Source organism: Lynx canadensis, chromosome E3 (assembly GCF_007474595.2).
Source record: "Lynx canadensis isolate LIC74 chromosome E3, mLynCan4.pri.v2, whole genome shotgun sequence".
NCBI lineage: Eukaryota > Metazoa > Chordata > Mammalia > Carnivora > Felidae > Lynx > Lynx canadensis.
The window spans coordinates 31,200,716-31,215,818 of record NC_044318.1 but is presented as its reverse complement, the minus strand read 5'-3'; the positions used below and the strand labels follow the sequence as shown (position 1 = coordinate 31,215,818).

Below are 15,103 nucleotides of genomic sequence, written 5' to 3'. Positions count from 1 at the left end.
CTGTTCCTGACCCTCCCAGGTTCTTGGGAGTTTAAAGGATGTGCCCCAAACCACAGGCTGGTTAAAGGCTTCGGGATCCGTGGGTCCTGCTGGAAAGGCCACTTCTGAAGGGAGGTGTCCAGAACGAGCACCCAGGTGGGCACTCAGGGATCTTGAGGCGCTGGGGCAATTGGGGAAGGTTCCAGGGAGGTCGAAGATCTTTTATTCAACTGACTGGCTCTCCCTTGGGCTCAGAGCACAGATAAATAACAACACAATGTGGGGCAGGGATGAAGGAATGTGAAGGTTTGTGAAAACAATGAGGAGCCATTCAAGTTAGTCTGAGGTAATGAGAGGAAAGCAGTTTCCAAAGACAAACTCCTGAGCCAGCTAAGGTGATGGCCTGTGTGGTCAGCTGGAGGATTTCTGGTGCCAAGCAACGAAAGGATAGCCGGAGAGGGCCCCTGGATGACCACTGGGCACAAGCAAGAGAACACTCACCTGTAGGGACAGGACACACCCTGGGCAAGGCAGTCCTGTATGAAGAACATTCCAAATGAAGGCAGGATAGCACAGTGCGGTGCTTCCCAAACTTTGGTATCCGAATCACCTGGGAGCTAATAAAGAACGCAGAGGCCCAGGCCTGGTGAAGCAGGATAGGACCCGGGCTTTTGTTGTTATATCCCAGCCTCCGGTGATTTTGACACCTGCCACAGCTTGAGAACCTTTCAGAACATGAGCTCTGGACCCAGACTCCGTGGGTTTGAATCCCAGCTCGGCCATGTGTCTCCTCAGCGACTCTGGCAATGCTATAGATTCACCATTTGTGATCTGGAACTTCTAACAGTACCTATCTCAGAACTGCTGGGAGGGAGGAATGAGTTGTTAGCAGCACAGCCACTGGAACGGTGTCTGGACCATAAGATGTACTCTGGGAATGGTGGTCACTATTCTCCAACCTGTGTCATCTGTGGCAGAAAGCTGCCATTAGAGAGGAAAATTAAAGGAATTGCAGGGTAAGAGAGGATATTCAGTACATTTAACTGAGATTTTTACAAAAACAGAAAACCCTACTCAGCTAGCATATGTGACCAGCCAGTGAGCAGCTTGAGACGTCTGAGTGAGAAGCTGAGCGCCCAGGTTGCCATGACAGCAGCCAACAACAGGAGGAGGAAAAGCTCTCTCAGTTTATTAGAGAAAGCTGGGGTGCTCAGCTCCCCACATGGCTTCCTTCCTGTTGGCTCGTTCCTGGGACGTGATGGAGGAATGATCGAGGTGGAAGAGGCTCCCACACGGGTACCCCGCCTGCAGCTGCTCTCTGGGATACTTGGAAGAACTTAAAGGGGAGACTGGAGAGCCAGTCATCAGGCCACAGGTACCTGTTAAGAAAATATACAGGGTTGCTTCCACATATCCAGAACTTCTAGAAGTACTCTGAGACATACTCGGCTGAACCCCCTGGGAACACACAATAAACCCATCTCCTTTCTGATGGGTTAAGGAAAGCTTAGGTGGGTGAACTTGAAACCGTAGGCAAAAAACCAAGCGTGGGTAACAGCGTTAGGTGTGGGCGAAGAGGATGCCTTCTGGGGAACCTGTCGTGGCCTCCTCCTGCTGTGCCCCTGCCCACGGGGCACAGGTTTGTGGGGCCAGGGAAACGTAGACACCCAGCGCTTGTGTCCTCACTTCACGCATCAGACAGTTGAGGTTAGACCTTAGACCTTGGAATCCCTGTCCAAAGTGACCCAAGCCCGCTTCTGATGCCTACAGGGGCCTCTCTCCAGGTCCATTTTCACAAAGGCAGTGCTGCCCCATGGTGCACACCCTAGGGCCCAAGTCCTGGGTGGCCAAGGGATGGTGGTGTGCAGCGACAGGGCACTTGGGAGGCGTGTGCTGGGGTTCCCTTGCAATGTGGCAAAGAACCAGGTGGGAAGAGGAGAGGCCTGGACCACTGGATGGCCAGCTGTGACACCACACTGTGGCAGAGACTGGACTCTGAGAACTCCAAATTCAAACTTGGCCTTCCAGTATGTTATGTCAAGGTAGGAGGGTGGAACAGATTTGGGCTCAGCTTGATTTACAACTTTTAAACATTAAGACCTGGCATGTGGGTCTCCATTTGCATTCTTGCCTCTGACTTCACAAATGTTGGGGGGGTGCGCCTGATGGCTAAAGACACGTACTTTAGTACCAGATAGGCCAAAACTGAAACATCTGAGTGTGCCATTTATTATGTGCCTCGGGCAATTTACTTCAACACTCTAATAATACTGATGCTAAGGCTCGTTCGGTTCCAAGGAGTATCCCAATTCAAATGGACTTGTAAGTAAGGGATTTGATGGTTCCTACAACTGACAAGTCCAGTAGTAGAAACCTCAGGTGTGTCTGGATCCGGCAGTCTCACCAGCAACCTCAGCACATGGTCTCCACATCTTTGGCCCTGCTTTCCTGTGCTACCTTCCTTCTTGGGCAGGACTACGCACATGGTCATAAGCTTACATCCTACTTACGAAGCAATCCCTGCAGAAAATGAAAGGTATCACTTTTCTAAAGATCTGGCAAAATCCAGGGATCTGATGATTGGTTATATGCCCACCATAGAGGGTCTGTGTCTATCCCCTACAAATCATGTGGATTAAGAGTCAGGGAAGTCGTTTTCACCAAATAAAAACTAAGATGCGGTTACCAGGAGAATAACTGCGGCAAAAACGAGTGGTTTGATGGGGGAATAAATGCTTAGCGCTCAACGTGAGCCACTACTGATGTGATGGAGAAAAGGCAAATAGACTCAAACCTAGGTATGCATACAGAACGGAAAGCAAGCGGAAACCGTGTTCGTTTTCCAACTGCCCCGAATTCTGGAATGAGTTGGCAGCTTGAAGAAATGAAGCCTTGGAAATGCACTCACAATCTCAGAAGACACACTACGGTCGTATGTATGAATCACGCTTTCGGTTGCTGTGGCTGATTCTGCAAACACCAACCTGTGCCCATCAGTGCGCCTCAGCCTCAAAACTTGGGTATGACACCAAGCCTTGTTCGCCAAGAAGACTGTTACTGGAATTGTGTAGAGAAGCACATGAATCCCCAAATTATTAAGTTTCTAGATACGCGGCCAATTTGGGGCAACGTTCAGTCTAACGCTGAGATGACCTACTATCACTGAGGACTCATCACGACAGTGTCTGCTTTCTACTCGCCTCCTGTCATCTCCAGCTACAGAACAATCTTAAATATTGAGGATCCTTCTTACCTTGATAGAAATTGACCAAGACTATTCATAGATCTCTAAATGTGCACTTTTGTGGTTTACACTTTTTTTCTATTTTTGATGATTGATAAAAATAGGCTACATACATTTTAAATATTTCCCCAGTTTTTTATTTTGAAAAATTGCAAACCCACAGAAGTTCAAATAGTACTAAAATATTAACGCCGCCTTCACACACACACACATTTTTGATCAAAAAAAACCACGGCGGCCTCTGCTCTATGTTAATATCCAGATACCTTCTCCATGCTTACGAGAGAAGCAGCCTCATGTTTAGTGAGAGGAGCAGTGTCCTCAGGAAGCCTCAGTGTTCTTTTTTGTAGGACTTCACTGATCTCATTAGAAACTCACAGCCCTGCAAGGCCCTTTGCACAGGATTTATTCCCATTTTACAGATGAGGAAACAAACTCAGGCCAAGTGATCTATCTGCTCAAGGTTTGTCAGTAAGTGACCGAGACGAACCTGGAACCAAAGACTTCTGACTTCAGTAACTCAACATATTCGGGTCACTTCTCTCCTGGATATACAGTGAGAGTAAAGCCGGAGCCAAACAGATATGCAAAGAAGTGTTTTAGCTTCATTCTTCTGACCGTCTGAAAGCAAATATTCACCAGGACCCATGTGCACAGCATTATCAATCAGAAGTCTTATCAGGAGCATAAAACTGCAATGGAAATTGAGAGCAGAAGGGTGCACACAGAGGGTATAGAAATATCTGTTAACTGCCCCCAATTCGACTTCAGTATTTACCGAGCGCTTACTCTGTTCCCGGTATCGTGCTTGGGATACCGAGCAAACAAGATAGACAAAGATTCTGCCCTTGTGGAGCTCACATGCCCGTGGGCTAATGAACAATCCAGAAGCTGCCAATGAGAGATTGGTGGGCTGCATCTGGCCCACATTAGTGTTTTGTCTGGTCCACACTGTTTCATTTTTGTCTTTTTATAATGTCGCCAACTTCTAGCTTCTCTGAAACAGGCAACTTCTGTGGGATTCCCGAATAAGAAGTAGCAGCCCCTCCGCCGCCAGGACACGTGTCTTCTGGAGATCACTTCAGTTCCCAGGATCTCCCACTGTCTTACACCCAGGCAACTGTGGCCCAATTCATGCATTTGCGTTTCCTACTCGACATCCTAAAGCATTTAAGCTGAAACCCCTGAAGCAAACAAATATTCAAAGGAGATCATTTCAGATCAGATAAAGTCATACAAAAGAAATAAAATGAGCTAACGTGACAGGAGTGACAGGATTGGTGGAAAGGGCTACTTCAGACTGGGTGGCCAGGGAGGGTCTCTCCGAAGTGTAACTGAAACAGAGAACTGCATTACCAACAGGAAAAATGCTTCCAAGCAGAGGGAACAGCACGGGCACAGGTTCCACTTGGGGCAGGAAATAACTTGGCCTGGTCAAGTAACAGCAGCAAGTTTGGGGTGGTTGGGAGAGGGGTAAGAGGTTCACAGAGGAAGGAAGAAGCCAGATTACACAGGACCTTAAAGGCCATGATGAGAATCTTGGATTTTATTCCAGGTGCGATAGGAAGCCTTTGGAAGGCTTTTGCTTGGGAACAATGTGATCTGGTTTCAAAGATCACTCTGGGATGCAGGGAAGTGATGTAAACGAGGCAAGAGAAGCAGCAGGGAGACCAACGAGAAAGCTGGATTATCGTAGTCCAGCAGGTGACAGTGGCTAGAACCAGGATGGTTAACAGAAAAGATGGAGAAAAGCAGATTCAGGATATAATCTGGAGTAGAACCAAAAGAATTTTCTGATGGGAGTGGATGGCAATAGTGCCAGTGGGCCAGAAGGATTAACGAAAAGGGAGTAACGAGAGAGAACTCTAAGGTTGTACCTTGTTCAAAGGGATGTCTAGGGGAGGCCCCCATCGCAGGGATCGAGGGCAAGACGGGGATTTCGGATGAATAAATTTTGCCAAGACGCAAGTCGTCCTAGAGCCTCATTTCCCTTCTCCCACACCCCAGCATTCTCAAATCCAAAAAGCTGAACTTGTAAATGCCTCACCTCTTACCAACTCTATCCCTTCAACTTCAGACCCACCGCCTCCGTCTGGATCCAATTCTGTCTCTTGCCGGGACTTTCCCAACAGCCTTCTACAGCTATGAATTAACTAGCAAAAAGCACTTACTACCCACGCGTACCTCTCTCCCACTGGCCATCCTTGATGGCAGAGATGACGCCCTATTCGTATTCATCCCCGGTGCTAGTGCTGTGCTGGGCCCACAGTGGGCACTCAAATATTTGATGAACTGAAAAGAGGTCTCCTCAGATAGAATACAACCTCCTTGCAGAGAGGAGTCCTATCTTGGAATTCTAGCATTCCTCTACACAACTTAAAGAACCAGCTGCCAAATGTATAATCAAGTTCCAGAAACTTCACCTTCCCAAGGGACGGGTTTCTTTCTTTTTCATTTAGTTTCAAAGTATTGAGTCCCATATTTACCTGGTAGTGAAGAAACGAGATTGGCCAACAGACAACGTGTATTATTACCCTTTTCCACTTTTCTTCCAAATCTAGGGGCTTTATATGTGCATATGTTAACAACATCTTTGTAAGGAGGCCAAGAGAGAGGATTATTCTCCATTTTACAAGAAAAAAAAACTGACGCACCAAATGAAATCCCTAAATTCCTTTTTGATGGAATTCGGAGCTTCGCCTGGATTAAGACTGGTCCTTCCCTGACACGATCCCACAGTTCTGTAATTGGAGGGTATCCCAGGCTCCCACCCCTGCGAAACTGCTGGTTAGTACTCAGGGGTTCCCTAGGTTTTGCCTCCACAACTGCAAACTCCTTTGGGTACCAGGGTGTGTTGCCCCAAGGTCAAAGGCCATGTCCTCTCTCTCCAACTGTCCATTTCCCTCAGCACCCGGTGAAGACAGATTCCATCCCTTGGGCCCAGGAGAAAGAGAAGCACCTTGGTCATTAGACCGGGAAGTCAAGTAAGGCCAGGAGTCACAACCGGCAAGAAGAGAGAGATCAAAGTAGGCAAGAAGAGTTTCAATGGGGAAAAGGAGAGAGGAGCCACCACTAAAAATCCAAATACTCCTTTCAAGAGGCTTCCAGCTGAGGAGTACCTGGGAGGAGGAAGTGGCAGCCGCGGCGCAGGCCAGATCCTTCCTGCCACACCCGCCCAGAGTCATTTCTTCAAGGTGCCCAGGCTTCTCAGAGCCTCCTGGGCCTGGGTCAGCTGCTGCTGCAGCCTCTGGCGGGTGCTCTCGTTGGAGGCCCGCTTCAGGAGGCCCTGCATTTCTTCTACCACCGCCCGATGGCCAGGGGTGTTATGGAAAAGCCGCACTGCCCGGTCCCCACAGGAGGCCAGAAGCCGGCCAGTGATGTCAAAGGACAAGTCAGTGATACACTCCCCATGGACCTGCTCAAAGCACTCCTCCTTCTCACCCCGCCGGGTGTTGTAGAGATGAATACTGCTGCCACTGGCCAAGGCCAAGACCTGGGCGTCAGGGGAGAGAGCCAGGCGGCACGGCATGGTGCTCGCCTCTTCAAAGCAGCCTGTCCTCAGCAAGTAGGGATCCTGCTGCTTCTTGTACTCCACATCTGTGTCCCACAGTTTCCACGTCCCGTCCTTGGAGACCGAGGCCATCCTGCAGCATGGAAAATCACGGCTCGAGCCCCAATGCACCCTGGAGTGGAGGGCACTGGGACAGCATTAGGGGCTCCAGCTAGGAAGCCAAGTGCACGGCTAGGTCTACTTCCTGCTGAGGGCCGGGCACTCTACCCACTTCAGAGCTGCTGCAGAGATAGGCAAAAAAAAAAGGCCCTGGTTGCCAACAGGGGCTGGGAGCCTCTGGTAAGACATCAGAGAGGATTCACTCACCTGCGGGAGTCATTGGAGAAAGCGAAGAAGTGGACGGCGGCCGAGTGACCCTTCAGTTCAAAGGCTCGCACAACCTCCTGGAAGTCCCCTTTTTTCCCAAAGCAGACTTCCCAAACTTTGACATCCGGGGTGAAGCCACACGAGGCCACAAACCTGTCACACAACCAGATTCCTTTACAACTTCATCTTGAGGGCATTTCATTTCTGCCAACCTGCTAAACCTCATTCCTGAGAATCTTCTACCTCAATAACACTGTGCTTTTAAAAATATGACCTCGGTCCATCCTCATGGCCAGGCTAGAGGATACATGGTACCCCCACTGCGCGTGATTCCATACGGTCTGCTCCTTCCACTATCTGAAGCGGGCTCTCTGCTCTGTTCCTGGCCATGCCTTCTGCCCATCCCAGATGCCAAGTCCCTCCCTCCTCACCTGCTACAAGGGGATATAGCAGCATGGGTATTGTTCATCTGGTTAGTGTTGATGGTAGACAGCACATGACCTTTCAGATTCCAGATGAGGATAGTTGTGTCACTGGAAGCAGTCATGATGAACTTCCCTGAGAGGGCAGGAGGGTGACATGAGCCAAGGTCAAGGCCCTGACCACGTGTCATCCTCTATGCAGACACTTACGAAGGTCTCCGCTGTCCCAAGTATCCATGCTCCCCTCCTGGACCAAGGGTCACCACAAACTAGGATTTTGCTGAACGCTGTGGGTCTTACCTGCCTCCCCTGGGGACCTGCTGTGGCTCCCAGGACTCCAGGGGAACCCAGAGCCAGAGTCCCTTTGTCAAAACTAGGGCTGAGCATAACTCTCGGGCAGCATTAACTCATTCGGCCAATAACTGGGGCTGTTCCCTCTAGTCTTAGGTAAGCTCCGTCCTCTGCAAGCCTCTTACCTGTGTCGGCAATGCCAATGTTGATGACGGGTGCCTTGTGCTTTTTGGGAAAGTCCTCTGGGGTGGCCGTGAAGGTATAGCCTCCATCCTCTCGCTTGGTCATCTTGAAGACACGAAGGGTGTCTCCGTTGGCCAGCCAAACGATGAAGGCTCTAGAGACAGGTAGCAGACAAGGCACTCACTTGTTTGGACACGGAGGCCTGTGTGTGCCAGTTCCTGTGCTAGGCTCTGAGGAAAATCATGGGCCTTCCTTCGTACCCCAGTCCGGCCCTGCAACTTAACCCCTTGGCTCAAAACCTCTTACTACTCCTCAGAAGGTAGGCCTCTCCCAGCTTTGGCTCTTTCAGTTTCTCTCTAGGGTTTGGAAAACCATGACAGCTCCCAAGACGAATCTGGAGCCAGGCTTTGGTACTTCCCAAGTAGGAACACACCTTCCCCTCTCTGCTTCCTTGCTGTGTAAAATGCACAGACCTCCAGGGAGCCCTGGGCAGTGCTCAAGCTGTCCAGTTCTCTTTCTGCCACCCCCAGGGAGACGCAGGGTCCCCCCCCCCCCCTCACCATCCCAAGTCAGGTATGGGAAGGACAGAAGCCTGGGCTTCTGCAGGCACAGCTGAGGCTCCATCTTGTCGCACCTGCAGTCAGGGCTGAAGCGCACCAGGGTGGCGTGGTCCAGCTCCACGTTGGCTCTCATGCTGCGGTGCTCCCGCTGCAGGAAGTCCTTGGTGCTCCAGATGCGGACGGTGCGATCATCTGCACAGGTGGCCAGGTACTTGCCATTGCTGCTAAAGTCCATGCAAGATATGTTCCCACTGTGGCTCTAAGGGAAGGGTTGCAGGAAGTATGAACAGGGACCCCTTGGGTAGATGGAGTCTGTTGCCTGGATTAACAGCAAGCTGCTGATGGGGTATGATGAGAGGGGACAGGATGGGGCAGCCCCCACTGATTTTGGTCAGAGGCAGCAGGGTCTGTCGTGTGCACAGAACACTAAAAAGGAGAAGTCTGCGGGGGTGTGAGTCTTTGTATATGTGTGCTGAGCATGGGTACCCATGTACCTTCAGGGCTGCAGCCAGGAGGCGGTGAGTAAAGTTGTGTTGTTGTGGCTTCTCCTTGCGAACTCGCTGATGCTGTTTCTGCTTCTTGGATCTCAACGACTTGTCAAGTGGAAGTCCATTTGCCTTCTGGCCTGTGAGGAAGGGCCGTGTCATCTATCCATCTGCTCACTAAGCATTTCTGACCGCCTATAATTGGCCAGGAATCGAGGGAGCATCAAGAGATGACCAGATAGGCCTCGGGCTCGAGGAGAGAGAGTGATGGGAGTAAAAACAGGGCTTTGGAATCAGACTGGGTTTGGATTGTAGCTCTACCACGAGGGCTCTTGAGGAGACTGCTTGTTGTCAGTCCACATAGCACCTCAATGCAAGTTAGAAAAGGAGCCCTCTCTGCAAGAACAGCTCAGTGGGTACACAGCACAGCCAACAAAGGGCAGATCCTTGGCCACACATCCCTAGGTAGGAAATAATGTGCACAACCAAACTTGGTGGTCCTGGGCTTGGGCAAGTTATTTAATTGCTCTGGGCTTCGGTTTCCTTAAAGAGAAGTTGTGAGAAGTGGACAATATATACAAAAAAGAGAAGCAGAGTACCCAAGACGAGTATTAAAGGCTCAGAGAACTCCCAGAAGGAACTCAAAGATGAGAGGTAGTCAGTACCTGTTGAGGGAGTACCTGTCCTGTGCCAGAAATGGTGCCAGTCACTTTTGTATAAAATAGCTAATTTAGGGGCAGCTAGGTGGCTCAGTCGGTTGAGCACTCAACTCTTGAGATGAGCTCAGGTCATATGATCTTGCGGTTTGTGAGTTCGAGCCCCGCAGAGGCCTGGCGTCTGGGTCCGAGACGGCAGTGGGGAGCCTGCTTAGGATTCTCTCTGCTCTTCCCCTGCTGGAGAGCTCTCTCTCTCTCAAAATAAACTTAAAAAAAAAAAATTTGCTAATCTAATTGAGAATCAGATCAGTTGCAAAGTGGGCATGTGTTAGATTACTGCAGATGCTCCTTAATTCGTACAGAAAAAAAACTCCCGAGGCTCCTATACAGAGACCACCACGACCCGCCCTCTCCAGCCTTGTCCCGCAAGCGTCCTCCTCCCCCCTGAAGGGCATACCAAATGCCGTTTCAGAACTCCTTGCCTTCATGCATGTAACCTTTGCCAGCAGTATTCTTCCTCCCTCCTTGGCCAAACTCTGACCGTGTATTCTTCAAGACCCCACACCACGTGTTTCCTACTCTCAGCGAAGATTTTCTTGACCCCTCCCCACCGAAAAAGCAGGGCTGACCACTCCCACCCTTGGGTTTCCTGGTGCCAGGACTGACCTCTTCTGTGACATCTATTACAGTGTATTTTTCACGTACATTTTCGGATGTTCTTCTCCCTTACGCGGCAGCGTACTTCCTAAGGGAAAAGTCCCGACACCTACTGCGATAGTATGTATATACTTCAATAAACGTTGCTCATGTCGGGGAATGAGTCGGAGTACTTACAAATGGTGCCCGTCTACCCTCACCCCTCCCTATTTTCGTAAAATAACGAACAAGCAGCGCGCTCGAGAGAGTTTACAGGGGCTCTCGCGGCAACCCCGGGGAGACGCTGGGGCTCAGCGGGACAGCGCCTCGTCCTCGGCCACCGAGAAAGTGGCAGGGCCGGACCCACGCTGTAACTAATCCTCCCGAAGAGGCGCGACCAGCCCGGCGAGCCGGCACCTCGTCTCGAGAAGCGAAACTCATTTAACAAAAGGAGAAACTGAGGCCCACGGGGTCCCCCCCCCCAAACCGCAGGTCGGACCAGTGGGAGGCCAGGAACATGGTCCTCGTGGGTCGCCCCCACCCGCCCCTGCCCCACTAACCGGCGGATCGGCTGCTCGTCTCCTCCTCCGCGCGCAGCCACCCCCGCGCTACCGCCGCCGTCGCCATCAAGGCCAGCAGTCCGAGCAACAGCGACAGGCCCATCAGCTCCGGCAACTGCGGCAGCTCCATGACTGCACTGCCGCTGCCACCTCAGCCTCTAACTACGCGGGCGCCTGCACGCCTCCGCGGGACCGCGCACGCACACAGGACGGGGCCTGGTCGTTGGCGCGTCCCGAGGGGCGGGGTCTGGCCGTTGGGCATCTTGCGGGGCGGGGCTTGACATTCAGAGCGTCCAAAAGGGCGGGACCTGGCTTACGGAGTGTCTCGCGGGCGGGGCTTGACCGTTGGTGCGACTCGCGGGGCGGGGCTGGACCGTTGGCGCGGCGCGAGGGGCGGGGCCTGGCTGCCGTTGCGTCTCACGGGCGGGGCTTAACCGTTGGTGCGTCTCGCGGGGCGGGGCCTGACTGTTGGAGCGACCCGCTGTGCAGGGCCCACCCATGGGTCGTGCCGAGGGGCGGGGCCTGGCCCTTGTGGGGTCTGGTTTTTGAGGTTGTGCTGTCCCCCAAGCTGGGGGGCGAATTCTGCAGGCTCTGCTGAGTCCTCTCCTTGAGTAATTTACTGATAATTGTTTATTAAAGGCGTTATTCCAGCCATCACCACAGTGGATCCTTTCAAGGAGCCAAGGCAGGAATTATTATTACTCCCATTTAACAGGTCTTAACATCAGAGGAAATTTAGATGGGCTTTTGGTATTAATGGAGGAGAGAAAGGGTAGCCCTAGAATTGAAGCATGGAATAATAGCCTCAGCAAAGACCCGGGAGGGGATGCTCTGGGAAGGCAAGGGCATGAGCAAAAAAAGTAAGTAGTAGATAAGAATGGAAAGATCTGGAGAGCCTTGAGAGCCAGCTGAATCCAACCAGCAGAAAGGAGCCTCTGCTGGTTATTTCAGGGCGAGTTAGGGCAAAACTGGTGTCTCTTGAAATTCTCTGGGAAGATCAGTTGTGTGCCAAAACCAAAGACAGAAGGAAAATCAGGAGGTGTTTGCAAGGATCCAAGAAGGAGATAATAAGGGCCTGGACTTAGGTGGGCTGGGAAGTGGAAAGGAACTTGAAAAGATTTTTAACAAGATATTTGTATTTTGAGATTATAGATTCACAAGGAGTTGGAGAAAACGGAACAGGAAGTTTCCACGAACGTTCACCCAGTTTCCCCCAATGGTAACATCTTACATAACTATAGTGTGATATCAAAACCAGGAAATTGGCCTGGATACAATCTACAGAGTTCATTCAGCTCTAACCAAAAAGGAGATATTCTGAAAGACTAATTGATAGTATTTTAATTAGACCTGCTTGGACAGAAAGGAAATGTTCCCAGAACAGGGAGCAGTGCTCCATGGGTCTCCCAGCCCTACAACCCAGAGTAAGTACCAGGGTCAGGGATTCCAGATGCAAAGTTTCCATGCCCAACAGGGAACCTCTCCTGAAGTGCAGGCTCTCAGGCCTTTAGAAGGACCCTCTAAGGAGAGAGGATGCTGCAGAGACTAGAGGACAGACAGATACACCCATAACCTCGGTTGAGGACATAGATCCAGTCAGAGAACAAACAGAGGGTGGCCTCATTTCCTTCCCTTTTGTCCTTGGAGGTGTGTGTGTGGGGGGGGATTGGCATGGACTCAGCTGTGGGCAGTGGTGGAAGCAGGGGGAGGGGAGGGGTCCAGAACATCCTGGGGCTTTTCCTCTTTAATTTGCTACTGAGAACTGTAGCACCAGCCATGAACCACTTTCTCCATCACCTAGAGACAAAGCTGTACTTTTTTTTCCTTTAGGTTATTTACTTTTTTTATTTAAGCAGTCTCTACACCCAACATGGGGCTCAAACTCATGACCCCCGAGATCAAGAATTGCATGCTCCACTGACTTCGCCAGCCAGGTGCTCCGACAAAGCTGTACTTTTAGAAGAACTTCCTTTACTCACCTGGGTGGCTTAGAACTTCGGCTCGGGTCATGACCTCATGGTTCGTGAGTTCAAACCCCACATCGGGCTGGCTGCTGTCCACGTGGACCCCGCTTTGGATCCTCTGACCCCTCTCTGCCCCTCTCTGCTTGTGTGTGCTCTCTTTCTCTCTCTCTGTCCCTCAAAATTAGTAAACATTTTTAAAAAAAGTTCCTTCACCAAGCATTTTGCATGTGACATTGATTGATCCGGGAGCTTTGCATTTCATTTAATCTCACATTCCCATCCCACAGATTAGGAAACTGATGCTCTAGGAGGTGCTCATTAGGTGACTTTCCAGGGATCACACAGGGGAAGAGTGACATGGGAACCCATGCAGATCTGTGACTCCAATCTGTTGATGTGGGGGAAAAGGAGAAGAAAGAGTAGGATTCTGTGTACAGCTCGGTCAAGGCTACAAGATTCTTTCACATCAAGAATTTGGTTGATTTTTTTTTTTTCAACGTTTATTTATTTTTGGGACAGAGAGAGACAGAGCATGAACGGGGGAGGGGCAGAGAGAGAGGGAGACACAGAATCGGAAACAGGCTCCAGGCTCCGGGCCATCAGCCCAGAGCCCGACGCGGGGCTCGAACTCACTGAGCGCGAGATCGTGACCTGGCTGAAGTCGGACGCTTAACCGACTGCGCCACCCAGGCGCCCCAAGAATTTGGTTGATTTTTATAGTGGCCTTTAAGGCAAGTGATGCTATGAAATTAAGCAAATGGAAAGAAAAAAAAAACAACTAGGCTCAGATCAAGTGATTTACCCAAGGTCAACAAGGAAGCAAGAGAAAGAGCTCATTGGGGTGGGTAGTAAACTGAGATGGGCTACACACATACTCCTCCCACCTTGCCACTGGCCTTGCCACTCGCCATGCCACTCGCCACTCGGTGGGTGGTGATCTGGCCTGGCTCTTACCTCTGGTGTCACAGGGCTCAGCTGGAAGCCAAAGTCAATTTGTGGAAGGACAATCAATGACACAAAGCAGGATTTGGGAAGGCTGGGCAGGTCAGGGAGGGAGCTGTACCGATGAGTTTGGAGGGGCAGTGAGACTTGGCTATACCTTTGGCGGGGTGGGCATTCAGACAGGGGAGGTGGAAGGGAGTGGCTCTGGCAGCCCATCTGGGTGAGTGTTGCTGATGGCACCAGAGGAATGTGAAGGGAGGGAGGCTGTGGAGAGAAATGAGGCCAGAGAGGTAGCAAGGCCCGTTCACAAAGCACCTTGACCATGGGCCCAGAAACCATAGTGGAAACACAACTTCACAATCTGCAACTGAAGACCCACCTTGTATTGATTGGAGGCCTTCCTACCTGGCCTCTGTGTTAGGCAAAAGAATAAATTTCTTCCTTTGTTTAAGTAGCGGTTCTTGGAGTATGGACCCTGGACCGGCACCATTAGACACGCAGATTCTTAGACCCCACCCCAGACCTGCAGACTCAGAAACTCTGAACCACCCATGTAACTAACTTGAGTTCCAGGCATATGTTATTTGCAGCTCGAAGCCTCGATTACAGTGGTTCTCGCATATTGGAATCACCTTAAAAAAATGCTAGTGTCTAAACTTCCACCCTGAGGGCTTCTGATTGAATTGGTCTGGACTGGACCCGGCTGTGAAGATTTTTTAAAGCCCTTCCAAGCTATTCAAATGCACGCCTAAGCTCGAGAAGTAGCTCCCAGGGATCCAGCAGGCCAGTACAAGACTGTGTAGGAGGGGATGCTCTGTTGGACCAGGGTGGCGGCTGTGGGGATGGAGGTCAACTGACCAGCCCTTGGTAACGATGGCTGTTTTCAGCTTGGACAAATGTCTGGGTGGTGGCACCCTTCCTGGGGATGGGGAACACGAAAAGGACCATGTTTGAGATGGAAGACTGTGGGCTGCAGTCTCAGAAATGATGAGTTCTGCTCCTTGAAGCTAAAGGGAGCTGTGAAACATTCAGAGGGAGGGGGCAGGGTGGCAGTTGGATATGTGCTTGAGTAGCTCCAGGGGCAGAGCAGGACAGATGGAGAATAGTGGGTCCTCGGCAGAGAGGGCAAAGGGAATGGTATTACCTAACGCTTGCCACCAAGTGAGAAGTGAGCCAGGAAGGAACTGGCCAGGAGGAAGAGCCTCCCACAGCAGGCACTGGGAAGGCACTGTCAGGCAGGTGGGAGAGCCTGGAGAGAATTCAAGAGTCACAGGGAAAAAGGGGTTCAAGAATGAGGTCCAGGG

General features: G+C 51.0%; 1 protein-coding gene across 1 annotated transcript; it reads right to left on the bottom strand.

The window, feature by feature from the left end:
• Positions 1-3,337: 3,337 nt before the first annotated feature.
• Positions 3,338-11,057, bottom strand: TBL2 (transducin beta like 2). The gene is made up of 7 exons (XM_030300825.2): positions 10,894-11,057; positions 9,051-9,181; positions 8,631-8,815; positions 7,999-8,150; positions 7,532-7,658; positions 7,101-7,253; positions 3,338-6,867 (listed from the first exon to the last, which is right to left on the bottom strand). The coding sequence occupies exons 1-7, from the start codon at positions 11,021-11,023 to the stop codon at positions 6,405-6,407; spliced, it is 1,341 nt and encodes a 446-aa protein (XP_030156685.1). The 5' UTR covers positions 11,024-11,057; the 3' UTR covers positions 3,338-6,404.
• Between the last annotated feature and the right edge of the window lie 4,046 nt (positions 11,058-15,103).

Excerpts from the sequence above, each read along its gene's own strand:
- TBL2 (XM_030300825.2), bottom strand. The coding sequence starts at position 11,023 with ATGGAGCTGCCGCAGTTGCCGGAGCTGATGGGCCTGTCGCTGTTGCTC. Across the intron at positions 9,182-10,893 it reads GACGAGCAGCCGATCCGCCG|GCCAGAAGGCAAATGGACTT; the intron begins GTTAGTGGGGCA and ends CCTTCCTCACAG. Across the intron at positions 7,659-7,998 it reads CATTGGCATTGCCGACACAG|GGAAGTTCATCATGACTGCT; the intron begins GTAAGAGGCTTG and ends CTGCCCTCTCAG.